The sequence below is a fragment of the Seriola aureovittata genome, chromosome 9 (assembly GCF_021018895.1).
Source record: "Seriola aureovittata isolate HTS-2021-v1 ecotype China chromosome 9, ASM2101889v1, whole genome shotgun sequence".
Classification (NCBI taxonomy): Eukaryota; Metazoa; Chordata; class Actinopteri; order Carangiformes; family Carangidae; genus Seriola; species Seriola aureovittata.
The window spans coordinates 12,731,543-12,749,033 of record NC_079372.1 but is presented as its reverse complement, the minus strand read 5'-3'; the positions used below and the strand labels follow the sequence as shown (position 1 = coordinate 12,749,033).

General features: G+C 38.3%; 1 protein-coding gene across 1 annotated transcript in view; it reads right to left on the bottom strand.

The window, feature by feature from the left end:
• Positions 1-17,491, bottom strand: part of LOC130174663 (metabotropic glutamate receptor 4-like) — a 175,373-nt gene that overhangs the window by 46,703 nt on the left and 111,179 nt on the right. Inside the window, exon 3 of the mRNA XM_056384732.1 lies at positions 10,426-10,642. Within this exon, the coding sequence (XP_056240707.1) occupies positions 10,426-10,642 (217 nt within the window). The remainder of the gene's footprint in view (positions 1-10,425; positions 10,643-17,491) is intronic.

Here is a 17,491-nt window from a genome sequence, read left to right as displayed (position 1 = left end):
GCCTTGAGGTACACATTCTCACATTGTCATAGAGCTGCTGAAAACTTCCCTGCAACTACATTTGATGTTAGACTGTCAGTGTGTATCAGGGAATATGATGGCTTCAGTAGCTAGAACACATTTCTGACCACATTCTAAATTTAAATCTTTTCTTTTAACCTGTGGCACATCACAATGGATTATTTATCAGTGCTCCAGATGTGATAAATAGCCTCTTAGGCTTTGCTGGTATCTTTCATTGTAACCTGCTGATAGTGCCAGCAGCAAGTTAAGTGTGGTCGCAGACAAAGCTGCAGCAGTATGAATGGTCAGTGGTGCTTTTTGTTTATGTCAGTATAGTTGCTACTTCATGTACCAGTGTTCATGTGGCTATATGTGACTCTGCTCATTTTGGTGTGAATAACTAAGTGGTGAGATGTTTTTGTATTAATCAAATGATGAATCCAAATCTAAGGTCCTTATTAGCAGATCAAATGCTATTATAAGAAAAAGTGTAGAGCTGCAAAAATTAGTCGATTAATTGATTATGTGATGAACATAAGATTCATTGGCAATGATTTTGATGACTGATACATTGTTTTATCCAATGTTCAAGCATAAATGCTTGTTCCATCCTCAAATGTGAGGGTTTTATACTTTGCTTTGTCTTATATAATAGTAAACTGAATATCTGTGGGTTTTGGACTATTGATTGCATAAAACAAGAAATCTGCATACATCATCTTGGGCTGTGGGAAACTGTGACAGGTGTGTTTTGCTATTTTCTTACAGTTTTTAGAGAAAACATTAATTGATTTATGAAGAAAACAGTCAGTAGATCAATCGATAATGAAAATAATCTTTCGTTGCATCCCTTCTCAAGACCTACAGTTGGCTTTGTGCTTAGTAAGAACTGCTTCATTCAAAGTTTAGATTTTAAAATTGTGCAAGTAACAAGTTTTCATTTGCAATTAGCCTTTTCCCCTCCAGAATATAAAGAGAAGTGAGACACTAATCCTGATGATGTTACTCAAAAACACTGATATACTGTAGGTATGGAGATTTGATTTGAATTAATGATTAAAGAGTCAGTCTTATTAAATAGTGGAAAAGTAGATTTCTAAGGGCTTGTGCAAGAGAGCTCAAACTGAGCACACCAATACAAAGTTACGTTACAGGAAGAGGATAAGTGTTTCTAGACTAGTACACTGGCTCATTACCAATTAAAATAGTATATATGGGCATGTATATTTCACACATATATGACACAAAGATACTGCCAGTCCTTGCTTCTTTCCAAAATGTACTGCACCATCAGACTGCACCAAGGTTCACAGATACCTTAGATGCCCTTAGCTGCAGCAGGATCCAACTACCTGGAGGTTCATCCATTTTGTGATATAGTGTCTTCACCTTTTAATATTGCCTCTGGCAGGCCCCAGGACAGCTTTCTGTGGAGGCCAGATCAGCAAGACATTCAACTTCTCCAAGATACAGTAATGAACAATCGTTTGTTGCACTGTTATTGTGCCAAAATAGAGGTCTGAATGCTTCTACCCTCACAGTGGATGAGGTTAAATATTCAAAAGAACATCTGGTGCCCCTGCAGTAACCTAACAACTTAATTGTATTAACTGTTTAACTACAGACACGAAAATCTTATTCACACATATGGCAGACTATAACTTTCTACTTATCACATGTCACTGATAAAAATTGTATGTCAAGCCAATTTTAATGCAAAGGATTAGATAGGATAACTGAAAAACTTTAAGCTGATAAACTAAACCGACAGGTTTGAGTTTTGTGTTCTGAGAAGTTTGGGATATTCTGCCATGCACTTTCGGGAAGACTGTGACATGATAGAGATAAAGCACATTATGCAAATGGAAGATCTGTGGCAGAGTCTTGACAATCGTTCTCTCTCTGCACACCTGCAGCTAAAACCCTTCATTGATTTTCAAACTGTCTGAAGAACCAAGTTCCAGGTGGTTGAAAGTAACACAAAGCAGCCCTTGAAAGTGTAGCTGTGGCAGTTTTAAAGACATGAAACCATTTGCGAAATGCTGCAAACTGCTCATCAAACAAGGTTATGAACAGTGGAAAATAGATAAGTCTTAAATGGGCAGGGCAGCCTAACAATGTAACTCAAGTGAAGTCATAACAAGAAGAGGACATTTAATCAATATATAACTGTTTGGATTTAGTGAATCATTTCTTCCTATATTTGTTAAGGTCATAGCAAAAGTTAAATATGTATTGTATATACAGCAGTTTTCCCACATTACTCAACAACTTAAACGAGACTAGGTCAAAACCTGGTCAATGTGCAAAATTGATGTAGATGAAAACTGTTGTGGAACTGTTGTAAAAAAAAAAAAAAAAAAAAAAACTACTTTCAATGAAAAGTATCTGAAGTCTAAAGTTCATTACTTATGACATTGAGCCAATAATGTCACCATATGAATAGCGCTGGGGTAACGGGTGAACTAAAAAGGATACAGGTGGATACACAGCCAAAGTAAATTCCCCTTATGTCTCTTTTAAACCTTTAGAAGCCTAATACAACATTCATCAGGACTCAATGAGGCCTGAAGCAGGAGGAGCAGCTGTCAGAGGCCTGACAGGGGATCCTGGGTTTAACATGTTGAACTAAGGGGACATCAACTTCCTACTTTCTTTCCTCTCTTCTTTCCTTTATTCTTGTCTTTCTTTTTCACACAAAGTACAATTAGAATAAAAAAAGTATTGAAATATTGTGGAAGCTACAAATTTGCATAATGCTAACACTGTATTTATTGAATTGCTCAGTTGTTCTGGTAATTCTTTTTTTTTTGTGGCATAATAAGCCTGAAAACATGGAATGAATTCATTACACAGACTATAGTACTTTGTCTTGATCATAGTTATATCTAATGATAGCCACAGTATCATAATCTCATAAGGTGCATTTACATAAGTAATATCCTGTTTGTATTTTCTATACAAAACATTTAAAAATGTTGCGGAAAACCCTTCTTCAGACAAATTTTTCACTCTGAGTTTCAGGTTAATGAGTATTCAAGGCATTCCTCTTGACATTTCCCTCATGACAAAGGGCTCAGTACGCAACCCTCATTTCTAACATTTGCATAATCTCCCTGTCGTCTCTGTGCTCCTCTGTGCTGTCTTTGCCCTCCTCTTCTGCTTCAGCTGTCATTTAAGAGAAAAAAATCTGATTAATTAAGATTTTAAATTATCCACCCAAAGAATCTTAGATGGTAATGTTTGAGTGTTGGTGAACAAATTTGGAAAAGGAAAGCACACCAAGAGACAGCACTAAAAATTGTAATACAGTTCGCAATTCCCCTAATCCTTTTAAAGAGTGTCACCACCTGACTCTATAAAATCCACTAAATTTGACTACATAAGGGATATAATAGGAAGGTGTACAATATCCACTGGGAGAAAATCACACTACTTTTCACAGGGTGAGAATAAAATGACAGTGCGTCAGCCTCCATTACTGCAGAGGACTGTAGACTCTCTAATAAGGACACTGGAGGAACAACATTTTCAGAGAGAAGCACAAACAGAAGTCTACTGAGAGAGCAAAGAATTGTGCATCAAGGACAGTCTTGCATTTCAAGAGTGGCAAAGGCAAGACATCATACTGAAGAACAGTTTTATCCCTCTTCTCTTGTAATCATCTTCCATAATGACACTCCAGCCTTAATCCCAAGGGCCAGTTTGATAGATGTTACACAATGGAAAAGACCCAAATGAAAATTCAGCTTTTTGAAAACGGCTCTGCATCATGAAGATGGGACATTTCAGTGACAGTCCAGCAACTGCAGATAAAATGTGTGTCTGTATTGCCATTTGACAAACTGTCCTGATGATGACACTATTGAGCATGCCCAAATTCAAGGGCTGACACACTTGGGAGACTCATGCAAACAGGTTCTCTATGTGAAGCTTGCTTGGTCTAGCATTAAACATTCATGCCTCCCTTCCCTGTTCTGCAACTTCACTGCTGAGAATTCTTTTACTGGATCTGCTGTGTCCTAGTCCATTGAAAATAAACCAGTTGAATAAGCACAGGCTTTCTTGCTCTGACTCTATCATTTGTAGCTCAAGAGTACATTGTGTTTTGGTATGACTAAACTATTTCCTGCTTGGCCTCCTTTAGTAAACAGAGTGAATCATCTTCAATACTTTGTTCAAAATATAACCAGTCAGATATTTTAACCTGACGACGGCATTGTAAATTTACTGTGGAGAATTTTGAAATAATCTACATTTATTAAGTGCACAATGATCATGGTTACAAAAAAGTTGCCTAGTTTTAGACTGGTCTGACTTTTTAGCCTCGTGCCATGACTCTAAGAATGGCAGTGTTGGTTGTCTGATGGTTGGTTGGTTGTTTGATTGGCTGGTCAGCTGGTTGACAACTTTGGTCCATATGTAAATATCTCAACAACAGTCGGATGGATCGTCTTAGTAATAGTTATAAATTTTATTTCTATAGTACTTTTCTTAACAATATCACAAAGTGCTTTACGAAAAAAAATAAAACCAGACAAGGCATGGTCAGCAGAGAATGAAGCCTATTGATTTTACTGATCCCATGCCTTTTCTGTGGCTCCACCATGAGGTTGACATTTTTTCCAGTGAAATATATCTACATCTTACAAGATGGATTGGCACAGAAATGTTGGTACAGATGTTTTTGGTCCCCAGAGGATTAATCCTAATGACGTTGTTGATTCCCTGCCTTTTCTTCTAGCGTCATCATCAGGTCAAAATTCATTTTGTCTTTGGTTTATTTGTACAGTAGTTTGGTTTTCTCTACAATGAGCTCCACAGAATCATTTGCATGGCTTTACGCTCTTGGTCACATTATGACTCATTCAGTCAATAAAATTACAACAGTTTACTTATTTTACAATGTTCTGTATCGTATTATGTTTCAATTCACAAGTGACATTGGTACTCAATAAAATAATACTATGGTAATACTATACCTGATCGTTGCAACTATTTTAAACATACTGTTGCATTAATTTCAGCCTCACAGAAAACAACAAATAACAAGACTTGTACAAATATTCCTGTCAATCAAGACAAAAAGAGCAGTAGCTTTCCAAAACCCCCCTGCCAGTGGCAGGCAGTTGAACATGGCAACACACAAAGTAAAAATTAAGTTATGTTCTCCTTTTTGCAGATTGCACAGCTCTCATGTGTTTAAAATAGAACCAAAAACCGCACTCCCTGCAGACAAAATATCCACAGGAGTCATGCTTTTTTATTCTTACAAAATAAGATTATTTGTTATCCAAGACAAATGTTGAGGTTATGATTTAACTGCAAAGTGACATATGTTGATGTTAATGCATCACAGCATTGTTATTCTCTGATTAGTTGCCATTGCAGAACAGATTTGTGAAAAAGCTGTTACAGTTGGATTTAAGAGCCTCATACATGGTTACGGAAGTCTGGCTGTTGATGGGTGTGAAAGGACCAAACTACTGAGGCTGTGACTGAAAAAAAATACTCATACTGTCAGGAACACTATTTGGATTATCAGAACTCTGTCAAGAACATATTGTCTTAACTTATATATCCACTCAGTGCACACTACAACTATAGCACAATTTTAAATCATCCTAAACTTGTTCTAGATTAAATGTACAAAAGAGAAGGCCATCTAAGGATCATGCCAGCCCCCCTAGGTTGTCTTAATTGTTCTCACCCTTTTCAGCTCGAGTTCATGCTTGTTTTCACTGAAACACTAAAGGTTATTCACAACCTCCTCTGAGATATCGACTGCCCCCAGTGTCAAACTGTTTCTGCTCCATGGTACTGATACTGAAGTCCAACCAGTCTGATCAAATGCTGTGTGAGTTTCCAGTTAAATTCTCTTTCCACTCGAAAGCCCAGTAAGATGGGATCAAATGATATCAGATTCTCTTGCCAGCAGGACCTTTGTCATCTTACAGCTGACACAACACTTCAACAGCTACATCATAACCCCCACAACCCCGAAACCACCTCTACATACAAACACACAGGAAGACTTTGTGAAAATGTTTATCTGAACTAAAATGTTAAATTAAAAAAGCAGCCTATAACTAGTAGTCTGCACTCTTTTGAAAGTCAATAATTTATTTCATTGTATTCCCTTTTGCCAGGAAGCAAATTGAAATTCAGTAAAACGAAATGCATATTTGAATGGCTGGACTACTTTTGATATTTTGATTATTCTGTCTTTTTTGTCACAATATGTGCAGTATGTTTGCATTTGTCCTCCAGCCAGCCTTAAACAGAAACAATAAACTGCAGGGTGCTTTGAGGAAAAGGCTAAATTAAAAATGTCATATCATTTATGAGCTTGAGACTAGCTGTGGAAATGTAACTGAATTTCACTACAGAACCCTGGAAAAAACCAATGTAGAAGATGCTATCACTGCAATAAATGAATAAATACATTTTAATTTGCTTTTCACAATTTTGACTAAATAAGTGTACAAGTCTAAAACAAACACTGAGGATATATGTATTGATTCCTTTGCAAAAATAAAGTGCAATTTCAGTTTGACTTTGAATCATCATGTTTGTCTAGTTGTTAGGGCTTATGACTAAATGACACATAATTATGCATACAGCAGTCATGTATAAAAAACATTTTTATTTTAATGTTGTAAACATTTTACTAGGCACTAATAAATAAAGTTGAATGATTTGAGTGTCTCTAGCGGAGGAGTTAGTTTGTGATAATAAAAAAAAGCAATTATCAACATCTCGGAAACAAACAGCAGCAATTGAGCACAAAAGAAATAGTGTGTAATTTTTTTATTCAATAAAACTAGAGTCTATTGTATTTTTACCTGCATCACTGTACACAACTCTGCCATTCAAGGCTAAAATCAGCCTTCCTCCACACAAAGCAGCTCAGTGCAAACAGGGCCACAGTGACATTAGGTGGGCGAGACTGCTGCTCAGTATGGCCTTTGGCTGGTTAATGAGATAGAACATTTGGCCAGTTCTGATCTGGCTGTTTTATTATGTGAACAGACAACTGCGGAACCCATTTAGCAGCCAAATACCTGTGGCTTTGATTTTGACAGAGCGTGCCTGCTTGTCCTCTGTGTCTCTCTCACACAATCAATCAGAGCCTGAACTGGAAGGAAAGGACATGGGAATCAAACAATATTTCAGCATGTGACTTGTAAATGTCTTGCAAAGATCATTCCATTCATCAGATTAGAAGCAGCTGTAGACCAGCTGACTTGACATATCTTGTCTAAATTCTTGTTTACGATAGAAAGGCAGTGAAAGGAGTGCAGTGTTTGTCTCGAAGCAGTGATTTTGCTTGCATGCTTTTTGGCTGACATGCTGCCATTTAGTGTCACGTGGTTAAATAGAGTCACAGTGACATTTGAGGAAAAACAAGACTTTGGTCAAAACGTAGTCTTTCTTATGTTGTGCCCCCTTGAGTTTAATGAACAAACCACATCAAATGTCTGCTAAGACACATTTTTGACCCTCTGTTCGGTATTCAAAACTAGAGGCCTCCGCTTCTTTGTTGTGTATCTTGGAAAATGTTAATCAAACCTGATAGGGATCATACTTGTATGATTTACATACTTAAGTTGCGGCATCAATCACCACGTGGCCAGTACCAGATTAGTCTGCTATCATCACTGCATAATTATTGCTTTAGTCTGCATCAGCAGAAAATAAGAAAGTGTTTATTTTTGAATGTACTGCTTTAAAGTACAAGTTTGAAGTGTGAAATTCAGTTTGTATACTGTGAATTTCCTTTTCAGACATTTGCTCACAAGTTGGTGTTATACAGCATGAAAAGAAGATGCATATGGATGTACATACAGTTATGAGAAAATGTTGATATATGAATGGTATTGTAGTGCCGTTACTAATAATGACGTTAGAAATTATTATATCACTCTTTTGTCAAAACGGTGCTTGTTGTCATACATGCACAGATGTTGCAAGAGTTTCTGTTTTCTGCAGCAATTTGCTCACTGATTGCCTAAATAGTAGTTAAATCATAACCCAGATAGATAAACACAACAACACACATCATTAAACATTGATAAAACTATTTCGGATGTTGTCTGAAAGACTTTAGGTAAAGAAGATTGGATTGTTAACAGCAACAAATAGCTGTATACAATAGCTGTATTTTGTGAACTCTTTAGAGTATACTTTCTAAATTGATCCAAAGACCTACAATAGTTTTTTTTTTTTTTTTTTAATTTGCCGTGTAATAAGGCCCCTAAAACACTAATTTAATCCCAACACAACATGCCACCATAACCACCATACTAATAATACATAAACCTCACCTACATAATGCAACAAGCGTGTTGCTACTCTCCTCTGAGCCTTAGTAAACCTTTCTAATTAAGGTGTGACCTCAGGAGGCACACTAGTCTGTGACATGATATCACTACATGCTGTAAAAGCTCTAGGAAAGACTAAGGTATGTGTAGCTGGAAATTGAAGTTTGCAGGGTTTTTAGCAATCATGACTCAGGGCTTGATGTAATGAAATGCTGTGCTGAGTGTGGATAGAAATGAATTGGAGGCTCCTCCACTCCAAGTGAGACATTTTGAGCATAAGAAAACAGCAGATCTGGAAACGTCCACATTTAGCAGTGAGAGTTCAAACTGCATTAAAGGAGCCCCTCAGAGTTTTCACTTGCACAGGAAATAATTTACATTAGATTATCACTACAATGCATTGTATACTTACTGACCTTAAGGCCTAAGGAATCCTGTGTCATAAAAGTATTTTATTTTGACATTTTGAGACCTGAGTTGCTATAAAAAATTATGTTTAATTTGTAAAATTTAAATGCCAAAAATGCGATCGCACTCACTGCTAAACCAACCAACAGACTTTGTATTTCAGCTCTTTAAAATATTCACATACCAACTGGTTGGTCGGTTGATTTTAGAATCACTTTCCACCCACCCATTTAAAGGATGATTCCAATCTCTACATGACTGTAGAAACCGTTGTTTCCGTTTTCCATTAAAAATAGAGAAAAAAAATTGAAAATATTTTCAAAAAAATGAGAAAAAGCTCAAATCATTGAGTCCCCTTTGTGTGGATTGTTAGGCAAATAGGCAGCTGAGTTGGACAGACTGGACGGCTCTGCAGGAGCAATTTGCTATTGGTTCTGCTCTAGGATGACTGATGATGGGCAGCAGCTTAGAGCTGGCAGGAAAGAAAGGGACGCAGTGGCACAGCGAGTACTGGACATGTCGGTAGTGATTACATTCAGCTTCAGAAAGGGTCAGGGGTCAGATTGAGCGTGTGCCGGCAGCTTCCTGCGCCAAACTGACTGTATTCCCAACACTGTACAATGCCATCTCCTTATGTTGCCCCGGGCTAGCTCTGCAGCCTCACTTTCACACTGTCACTGCTTCTCACTATTTGAAAATCAATTCAGTTCCCCCACTGAATGCACCGGGGTAGCATATATTCCCCAGTGGTAAGACTTGAGAGCTTACTGTAAAGTCAGATTTCAGGCAAAGAATTCAGATTTCAGCATTACTCATACACAACACTCTGTTCTATAAAAAATAAAATTGCACTAACCATTTACATCTCTCAGCAACATTGTTAAACAGTTATGAGGAAAAGAATACCTTGCACCATGAAGGGCAAGTGTGATATGTCTATGGAAGCTATCTTTAAAGTGTAACAGAAGCTATTCACCTCAGGTCTAGCTTCTAGCACACAGGATACCACAGAAGTGCAGCACGAAACATTAAAAATGTAGTTTTCTCCATTTTGAACTTGGCAGTGTGACAGTCCCAAAAAAGTCATCACGGTAAAGGCAGTTTGCCATTACTAGCAAATTTGCATGTCAGAGTTGAGCAAAGTTTATTTATCTATATAAATGGATCTGTTCGGTTACTCAGCATGACTTAGTGTTATTTTTGTGGTTCGGCAGACTTCAAACTAATTATATGCAACTAATATAGACAACCGTATACTGTGTAATGTCTGTGTACTGCCTAGTTTCCAGATCAGGCTGCAGCTTTATTTGCAAAGATGACTGACTAAAAATCATAGGCTACATCTTCACATTCAGTTCATCAAATCTAAGTGATATACATTTCAAAATAAAGGCATAGGATCTTTTAGCTACAAACAACCTATGCTGCTTTCTAAATAACACCCCTCAGGTTAACTAAAATGCAGCACTAATGAAGTGAATCAATTTTTACAGTCAGCTTTATTTACATGAGTTAGCTCATTGGGTGTTGTTTAAAAAACATTTAAGAGTCGGAATTGCTTGTCCACTCACAGGGAAACACTTAGTGTGCTTTTCAGTGCACAAAATGAGATTCATGTAGCGAGAAACGCTTTAACATCAGTCTGAATAAACTCAAGGATGCTTGTAGAAATGTTTGAAGAAAGACTCACCATCCTCTCGAGACTTTTGGATAAACGCATCAACGCCACTTTCCCCGTAGTTTCCCTCCGAAGCTACAGTGGAGACATAGTTCCAGCGCATGGCTTTGACAATGTCCACCATGGCCTGGGCCTGGTAGGTGTCTGGGGGCACCACCCGGGAGAAGAAGTCATAGCGGGTGTTATCACTCAGCTCTGGAGCCGTGGAGGCATAGCTCACCTGAGGGATCTAAGAGAGGAGGAAACAGAGAGATGTGGTTACACATGGGGAAATTAATAAATAATGGGCTTTGTGTAAATTAATTATATATACAGCAGGAAGACTCCTTGCAGTTTTTATGTACAAATACATGATTATAATATGACACTTAACATCTGCTGATATCTCCCAACTGCTCCCTAGTGGTTGTTCATTCTCTACAGTTTTTCACGCTCTTGCTTTAAATAGTCTTGATGATCACAGGCTTAGCTACAATACCTTCTGAGAAGTATTTTCCACACCAGTCGAGCAACACTAATCTGTTCATGAATTCACACTTGTCTCAGGCAAAATGTGAGATTTGTTTGGTCTTGAAAAACATATAAGAACAGGACGCCTTGAGAGCTGCAATAATACCCAATGTTCCTGTCAGGATTCACAAAGCTGTTATTGTATAATGGGAAAACTATAAATATAAAATAACCTTATTGTGTTAAACAGTTTGAATGAAAGTTAGAGCACATGAAGGTCAAATGTTGAGTGATAGCTCGACAGAGTGGAAAATAATCAAAAGCAAGTTGAACTTCTGGAACTGATTGAAACTGCCTCAGATGAAATCACAATATTCTTTTGAAATATCATCTAGTTTGACGTGTAAAAACAGCTTTTGTTGGTGAGTGCAAGTCTAGTTCTGGTTGCCTTCACATGCAGCTGTTCTAAAGGGTTTAACTCCCTCTGCTCTTGGTTTCACTACAGAAGTCTTTCAGAAGCTGTCTCCAGCAGGAAATTCTTAGTTGATAATCTCAACTTTTGCTTGCTCAAGTTATTTCAGATTTATGGCCGCCATAGCTGCTGTGATCTTCCTACTCTATGGCTTCTGTGCTGCACAGTTTGGAAGTTAACTGACCAGATTTTATGACATTCAATAATGTGTTTCATGGTTTAACTTCAAATATGGACACACTTTTTATGCTGATGCTTTTTTTTTTTTCTTCTTCTCCCGATTCCCCAGGGCTGATGAATTCAGGCAGTAGATGTAGAAGGCAGAGTCTCTGCTGCTTTAAAACAGAATAGATTTTGACTGCATTTGAGTCAGTGGGTGAAGATCTTCTAATGTGCGTGAACCGGCCCAGTATTAGAGTAGATTACTTGTCCTTAGGCCTCTGTATCATGTATATTTTTCATAGTAAAAACACAAAACACTGAAAAGCAATTTACAAATAAAAGAACAAATGATTGAAAAAAGGCTGCTTTGGAGTATTGCTTAGTGTTTATAGTCATGTGAGGATATTAACTATTTCAAAAATTCAGTTTTCTATAGCCACCTAATCTACAAATTGTAATCTGTTTTACAGATTATTTAAATAATATAGCATTACAATAACCACGTCTTTCCAATGATAACTTAGAAGGCCCAAATAGTTGACTTTTACTGTGCCTTTTCATGATGACTGACATGAATGAAACGTTGCTCATCTTTTCCAAATACTGTTTGTCATGGCACCTCAGTGCTGCCCTGGGGATTTTGACAAATGCTGTCACCTTTGAGCCGACCAAGAGGAAGGGATGTGTGGATGGAGGGATAAGCTGAGTGTGACACTTTGAAACCTGCAGTATGCTAGAACAACATTCATTTGTTACTGCTTAGAAGATGTATGACTTTCTGCGTCTGCTCTTTTATGGATCTGAATTTCAAAATAAAAATGTTGTCACCTGCCAATCCATGTACAAGTACCTATATCCAGCAATGCTACATCAAAGTAAACTTTATACTCTAGCAGTCTTACTTTACCAATATTTACTCAACTAACCGCATATAGACCACTGTGGAGGTGATATCGTCCCCTCCTCTCTACCTCACTTCACACAGCGGAGGCCTTTGATGTGGCCAGCTGTAGCGCTGCACTGATCCTGCTTCTACTGTGCTCCCTGCAGCCTGTGTTAGAAGCACAGCTATTCAGTCTGTACCTATGACCTACAGCTCCTAACAACTCATGTATCTCCACACCAACTCTCTTTTTTTGCCACAAGGATCCACCGGGTAAAGCCAAAACTGAGGGCAGCAAGTGCAGAACTTGTAATACTTGATGTAATAACATCAGGTAGACTTTGTAGAATTCGAGGTCCAAATAAAAAACACACATTGACAGTGCTTCAGTGCAGGCTTGGCTTTATAGGTAATGACTTGTAATGCAGCAACCGTGCCGATCAAAGGCAGCCTTGTTAACTCAATTCCCTTTCAAAGAAGAGAAGAAGCAGACAAGGGAAATCTGTGTGTGCGGTAATGGACCATGTGCATGTTGCAAGCCAGCCTCCTGGACCGACAGCTTTTCAGTTGCCCCAGACCAGCACACTTTGCTGTGTCCACACAGCCCTTGTGCATTGGTTGTCTTGTTTTGAGTTGGAGTTCCTTGTGTAAATTGCATTGCTTCATGAACTGTGAGCACTGACATCAGTGTTGGAGGCTGACATGCTCCCTGCATGTGTTCCTCTGGGATGCTCTTAGAGACACAGAACTTGACAAGGTCTGTGTCAGACCTTGAGTCTGCACCCTGCGGACTGGTGGCTGTCAGCTGACCTGTTGATTTAACACCTGGCGGTAACAGCAGGCTAATGTACACCTGACCCCCAAGTTTGCTTAGTTTTCATCTGCTTTGACGGGTGGTAGGACTATTCTCTTTACATCTGCGTTTTTCTCCCCCTTAGAAGCAATGAAAGTGTGAAACAGTTTTTCTTTTTATTGTACTCCTTTGACGTCATGAGGCAGCATCTAGCAAACTGCAATTCAAGTGTTGTGCAAAGGTGTTGGGAAGGTGTTAATGATGCCTCATTTTAGATTATTCCAATGTTCTAGCACACAGCAGCAGAGAGAAATTTTGCCTTTTTTACAATATGCACCTACAGTTGCCATACAGCTTGTGTGTTAGTGATAGATGTGTGTTAATTTTGCAAATGCAATATGTTCTTTACATACATATAAGGTGATAACACATGTATATAAAGGTCTCTTTCTATTGTTACCAGAAAAAAAGTGAAGACAGGGCAACTAAGTGAAAACTTCATTCTAAATGTTTTGTGTTGTTTTTCTGGGAAAAAAAAACATGCAATGTTTTAAAAATATCTAGGAAAATGTTTTACAACTGATTTTGAATTTCTCTCTTTTTGTGTTTTAATTTTGCTGCTGTCATGTATTGTGGTACAAATGTGACGTGTCTGGTCCCATATCTGCCAAGTAAGTGGGAGCTGCAGTGAAGCTACCCTGTGTTGTATTTTTCACCTGAGGGATTTTCAGTGCTGTAACAATCACACAATTTCAGCATTCTGTCAAGAACCGGGACAGGCAGAGCTTATCATGTTTGTGTTGGCGAGATTTCTTGCTCACTGGACTACAGCGATAGTCCTGAACAGTGTGCCTCCTCTAATAGAACACAGTCACTTCTTAGCATTGACTCAAGAAATTAAATTCCTCAGCAAGGGCCCCCCTCCGATCTCCCTCTAGAGAATAAAAAGAAATAGGGATTGAACTGGAAAAATAAAGACTTGATGCGTTGTAAAAAGAGAATGTGCCATATGCAGCAAGCAGAGAATATCTTGGCAGGGTTTGACATAAGAAAACTGCACTGTGCAACCGAGTTTAAGACGGCTCACCATCCTCGCAGCCAGATTCAGTGGTAAAGATCTTAGTAGGTTGTTTAAAAATGTTCTCATGGCTCCATTTTAGTGATGCTGTGTACACTTACCATCTGTTCAGGCTGAGACTAAAGCAGCTGAGCTTCCTGTCCTCTGATGTGAGCTCTTTGTGACCCAATTACTTCATCAGAGTATACCAATACAGTATAACCCCCCCCCAAAAAAAAGTTTATAGAATTGCTTTAATCTGCACCCCCTCACCCCAGCACTATCCATTTAATTGCTAATGGGCTTTGGAAATATGTTTAATTGCTGTGATGTGAGTTTCAAGCAGATTTTTGATGCAGATTTAATGTTCAAATCACTTGCTTTAAATAACTGTGCCTTCTTAAAAATTCAATGAGCTCATTTGGCACTGCATCAATGCAGGAGTAATGATGCTCATTAGAACTGTACAGAAATATTATACATCTCTACTGTTTGCTGGGGAAGAAAAATCAAAAGCTTTAGTCGGGCTCTGGAAATGTTTCAGTAAATACTTCCAGCAAATATGTTTGGAGTATATTTTTGATCTGAGATCTTGATCTTGATCTGATCTTGAGAGAAAGTAAAGGTTTTGCATGAACTAGCTCGTGTGTTAATCTTACTGACACTTATGCAGGACTGCAGTTACTGTGTAAAAGGTGTTGATATTCCATCTTAATAAATAGTATTATAAGCTAAAGCTTTCATAGCTTAGCAACTATAACTAGGCAAGGTAGGCCTGTTAAGCTTTGTATTTCTCTAAACCCCCCAGTCGTGTGCATTGGACTTTGGAGAGTCTTTTTTTTTTTTTCTTCTTCTTCTTTTTTTGCCTTTCCGAAATCAAAAATACAGACAAATAGATAAAACAGTGTGCTTATCTATTCTAACATAAGATGCAATGTTAGCATGTCAGGCTAGCTAATGGCACCTTAGCACTACTTTAAGGAGCATGTTATAACCTAACTACATTATTTTGTGGGATTCCAGGCTCTGTACCGTACTGTTCATGTACATCCACAGCAGAGTTTAGAGTAATGATGGTGGTTCTGTCCTGCTCTTTAGCAGCCAGCCCCTCCAACAATACTTATTACTTGAGATGGTGTTAAAGGTGCCCTTTGGAGGTTTCTTGTAAACAAACAGTCTGTCTTAATATTCAGTGTTATTAACCAGAACGCATTGTGTGTACCCTTGAGATCTTTCAAATGTATTGAATGCTAGAGCTGTTAAAAACTGACAGTTGTCATTTTAGCTGAAAAAAAATCAACAGTCCTCGGCTAGAAATGAAAAACCAACTTCTGTGTGAAATCTAAGAACCATTGTTTCAAAAATTGCTGTGAATTTCGAGTGGAAAATGTGGTTGACATTGTAAACTGTGTATGTGCTGTGCTAGAATGGAAAGCTTGATTAACTTAGAGGAGCAGAGCTTTGCGAACAGTCGACCCCTTCACTTGTCAGTATTTATAAGGGAAACGGTGAAGTAGCCCCAGTAATAGTGCTGTAGCTTCTAATTTACAGAACAGTTTTACACCTGTTTTTCTATGTTCAATCAGAGGCAAGAGTAGTTATGTTTGTTTTCTCAGGAGTCCCTGAGTGCCAAATGGCTGACACACACCAGCACCTTCAGGCACATTGTGTAGTCTTCACCATTCAATTAAGAAGCAGCTGGATGTTACACTGGATGTTATCCAAGGTCAACCTTCCACTCAGTGAGTCCCCACAGTGTAGATTTCCATTCTTACCTGGTGATAAATTGAACTATTCTCTTCTTGGCATACTGATTGATCAAACCATTGTGTTGGAGACGATTTCTATGTGCTTTATTATTTTCAGCTGCTCAACAGTTTCAGTGTTGTCATTAAGACGCCTCACTTCTGCCAAGTAAAAAAAAAAAGGTTGCTTTCTCTACAGCTTGGCTTGACCCTGTGACTAACTGCAGAACCAATCTGCTGAGTCATAAAGCACATTGAGATCTTCCCACCCATTGTTACCAAGATCAATATGGTGAGACTAAAGTGAACAATGCAAGCTCCACACAGATGCCTGGGCCAAGAACCAAACTCTGATCTGCTTTTCTGCAAGGTACCACAGGTGCTTTGTTCTTGATTGCCATTCCCTGTTTACAGCTCATTGCAAGAATCCCTAATATTTCCTCTACAATAGATTAACAGCCTCTTGAGAATTGTTTCTAGAAGGCAGGGTTTTCTTTGACCTCCCGCATGTCCTTCTAGTATAATAACCTTTCAGCTTTAAGAGAGAAATCAGGATGCTGAACAAATGCAGGAACCCTTCACGCTATTTTCACTGAACCTTGCTGTTCTGACAATACAGAACATTGTTGTAGTGTGTCAGATAAAGAATTAACGCATTGATCACTGCAATGTAATAACTGATCAGTAATGTGCAGATTTTAGTGCATGGCATGAAAAGTCCAGGCTGTAATCAGTGACTCTGGCTGAATTACATCTAGCAGTGGCAGATTATCTCACTGCACTGGTTCTGTGATGACTGTCATAAAGTGTGCGCTTTCTACTGCTTGCAGCATTATTGTAATTCATAAAATGATAAGTTCAAAAATTAGTAAAACAAATGCATTTAGATGGTCATGATTTGTTATTTTATTAAATAATGTGTTTTCCTTCACTTATTCGACTTTGCTCTTTGTACTTCCTGCTTCAACCACATTTTAATTGGGTTCAGGACAGCCAGTGCGCCCGGCTAAAAATAAAAATAAGTCCAATCAACATAAAGGTAACTGAAGCAAGACTAAACGAACCCTCCCCACAGTCAGCAGAATAGCTGGCTAGCAGCTCAACATCAGGGTTGTAGATCCCACAACTTCTGTGCTCTTAATAAAATTCAGTCCTTTATAGATTCAGGAGACTCTAAAGGCCCAGGCAGACAGAAAGTGTCAGACATTACTGTCAACAAATACACTTATTGTTCTCAAAGGATGGAAACAAAACAGAGACATTAAGAGCTGTGCTAAAACACTTTGGCACTGCTCCAAGCTTCAGTCCACACTGAAGGTCCACTGACAAAGCTTAACAGCGTTCAAAAATGTGGATGTTTTGTGTGCATGAAATTTGTGAGAGAGAGAGTTAGACTATGTCTGAAAATCCTCCCTATTTGCTACCTACTGCGCAATATTTACAGTGCATTCACAAAGTCAGACCCCATGAGTTTTTTAACATTTTGTTGCTTTGCAGACTTATGCTAAAATTCGCA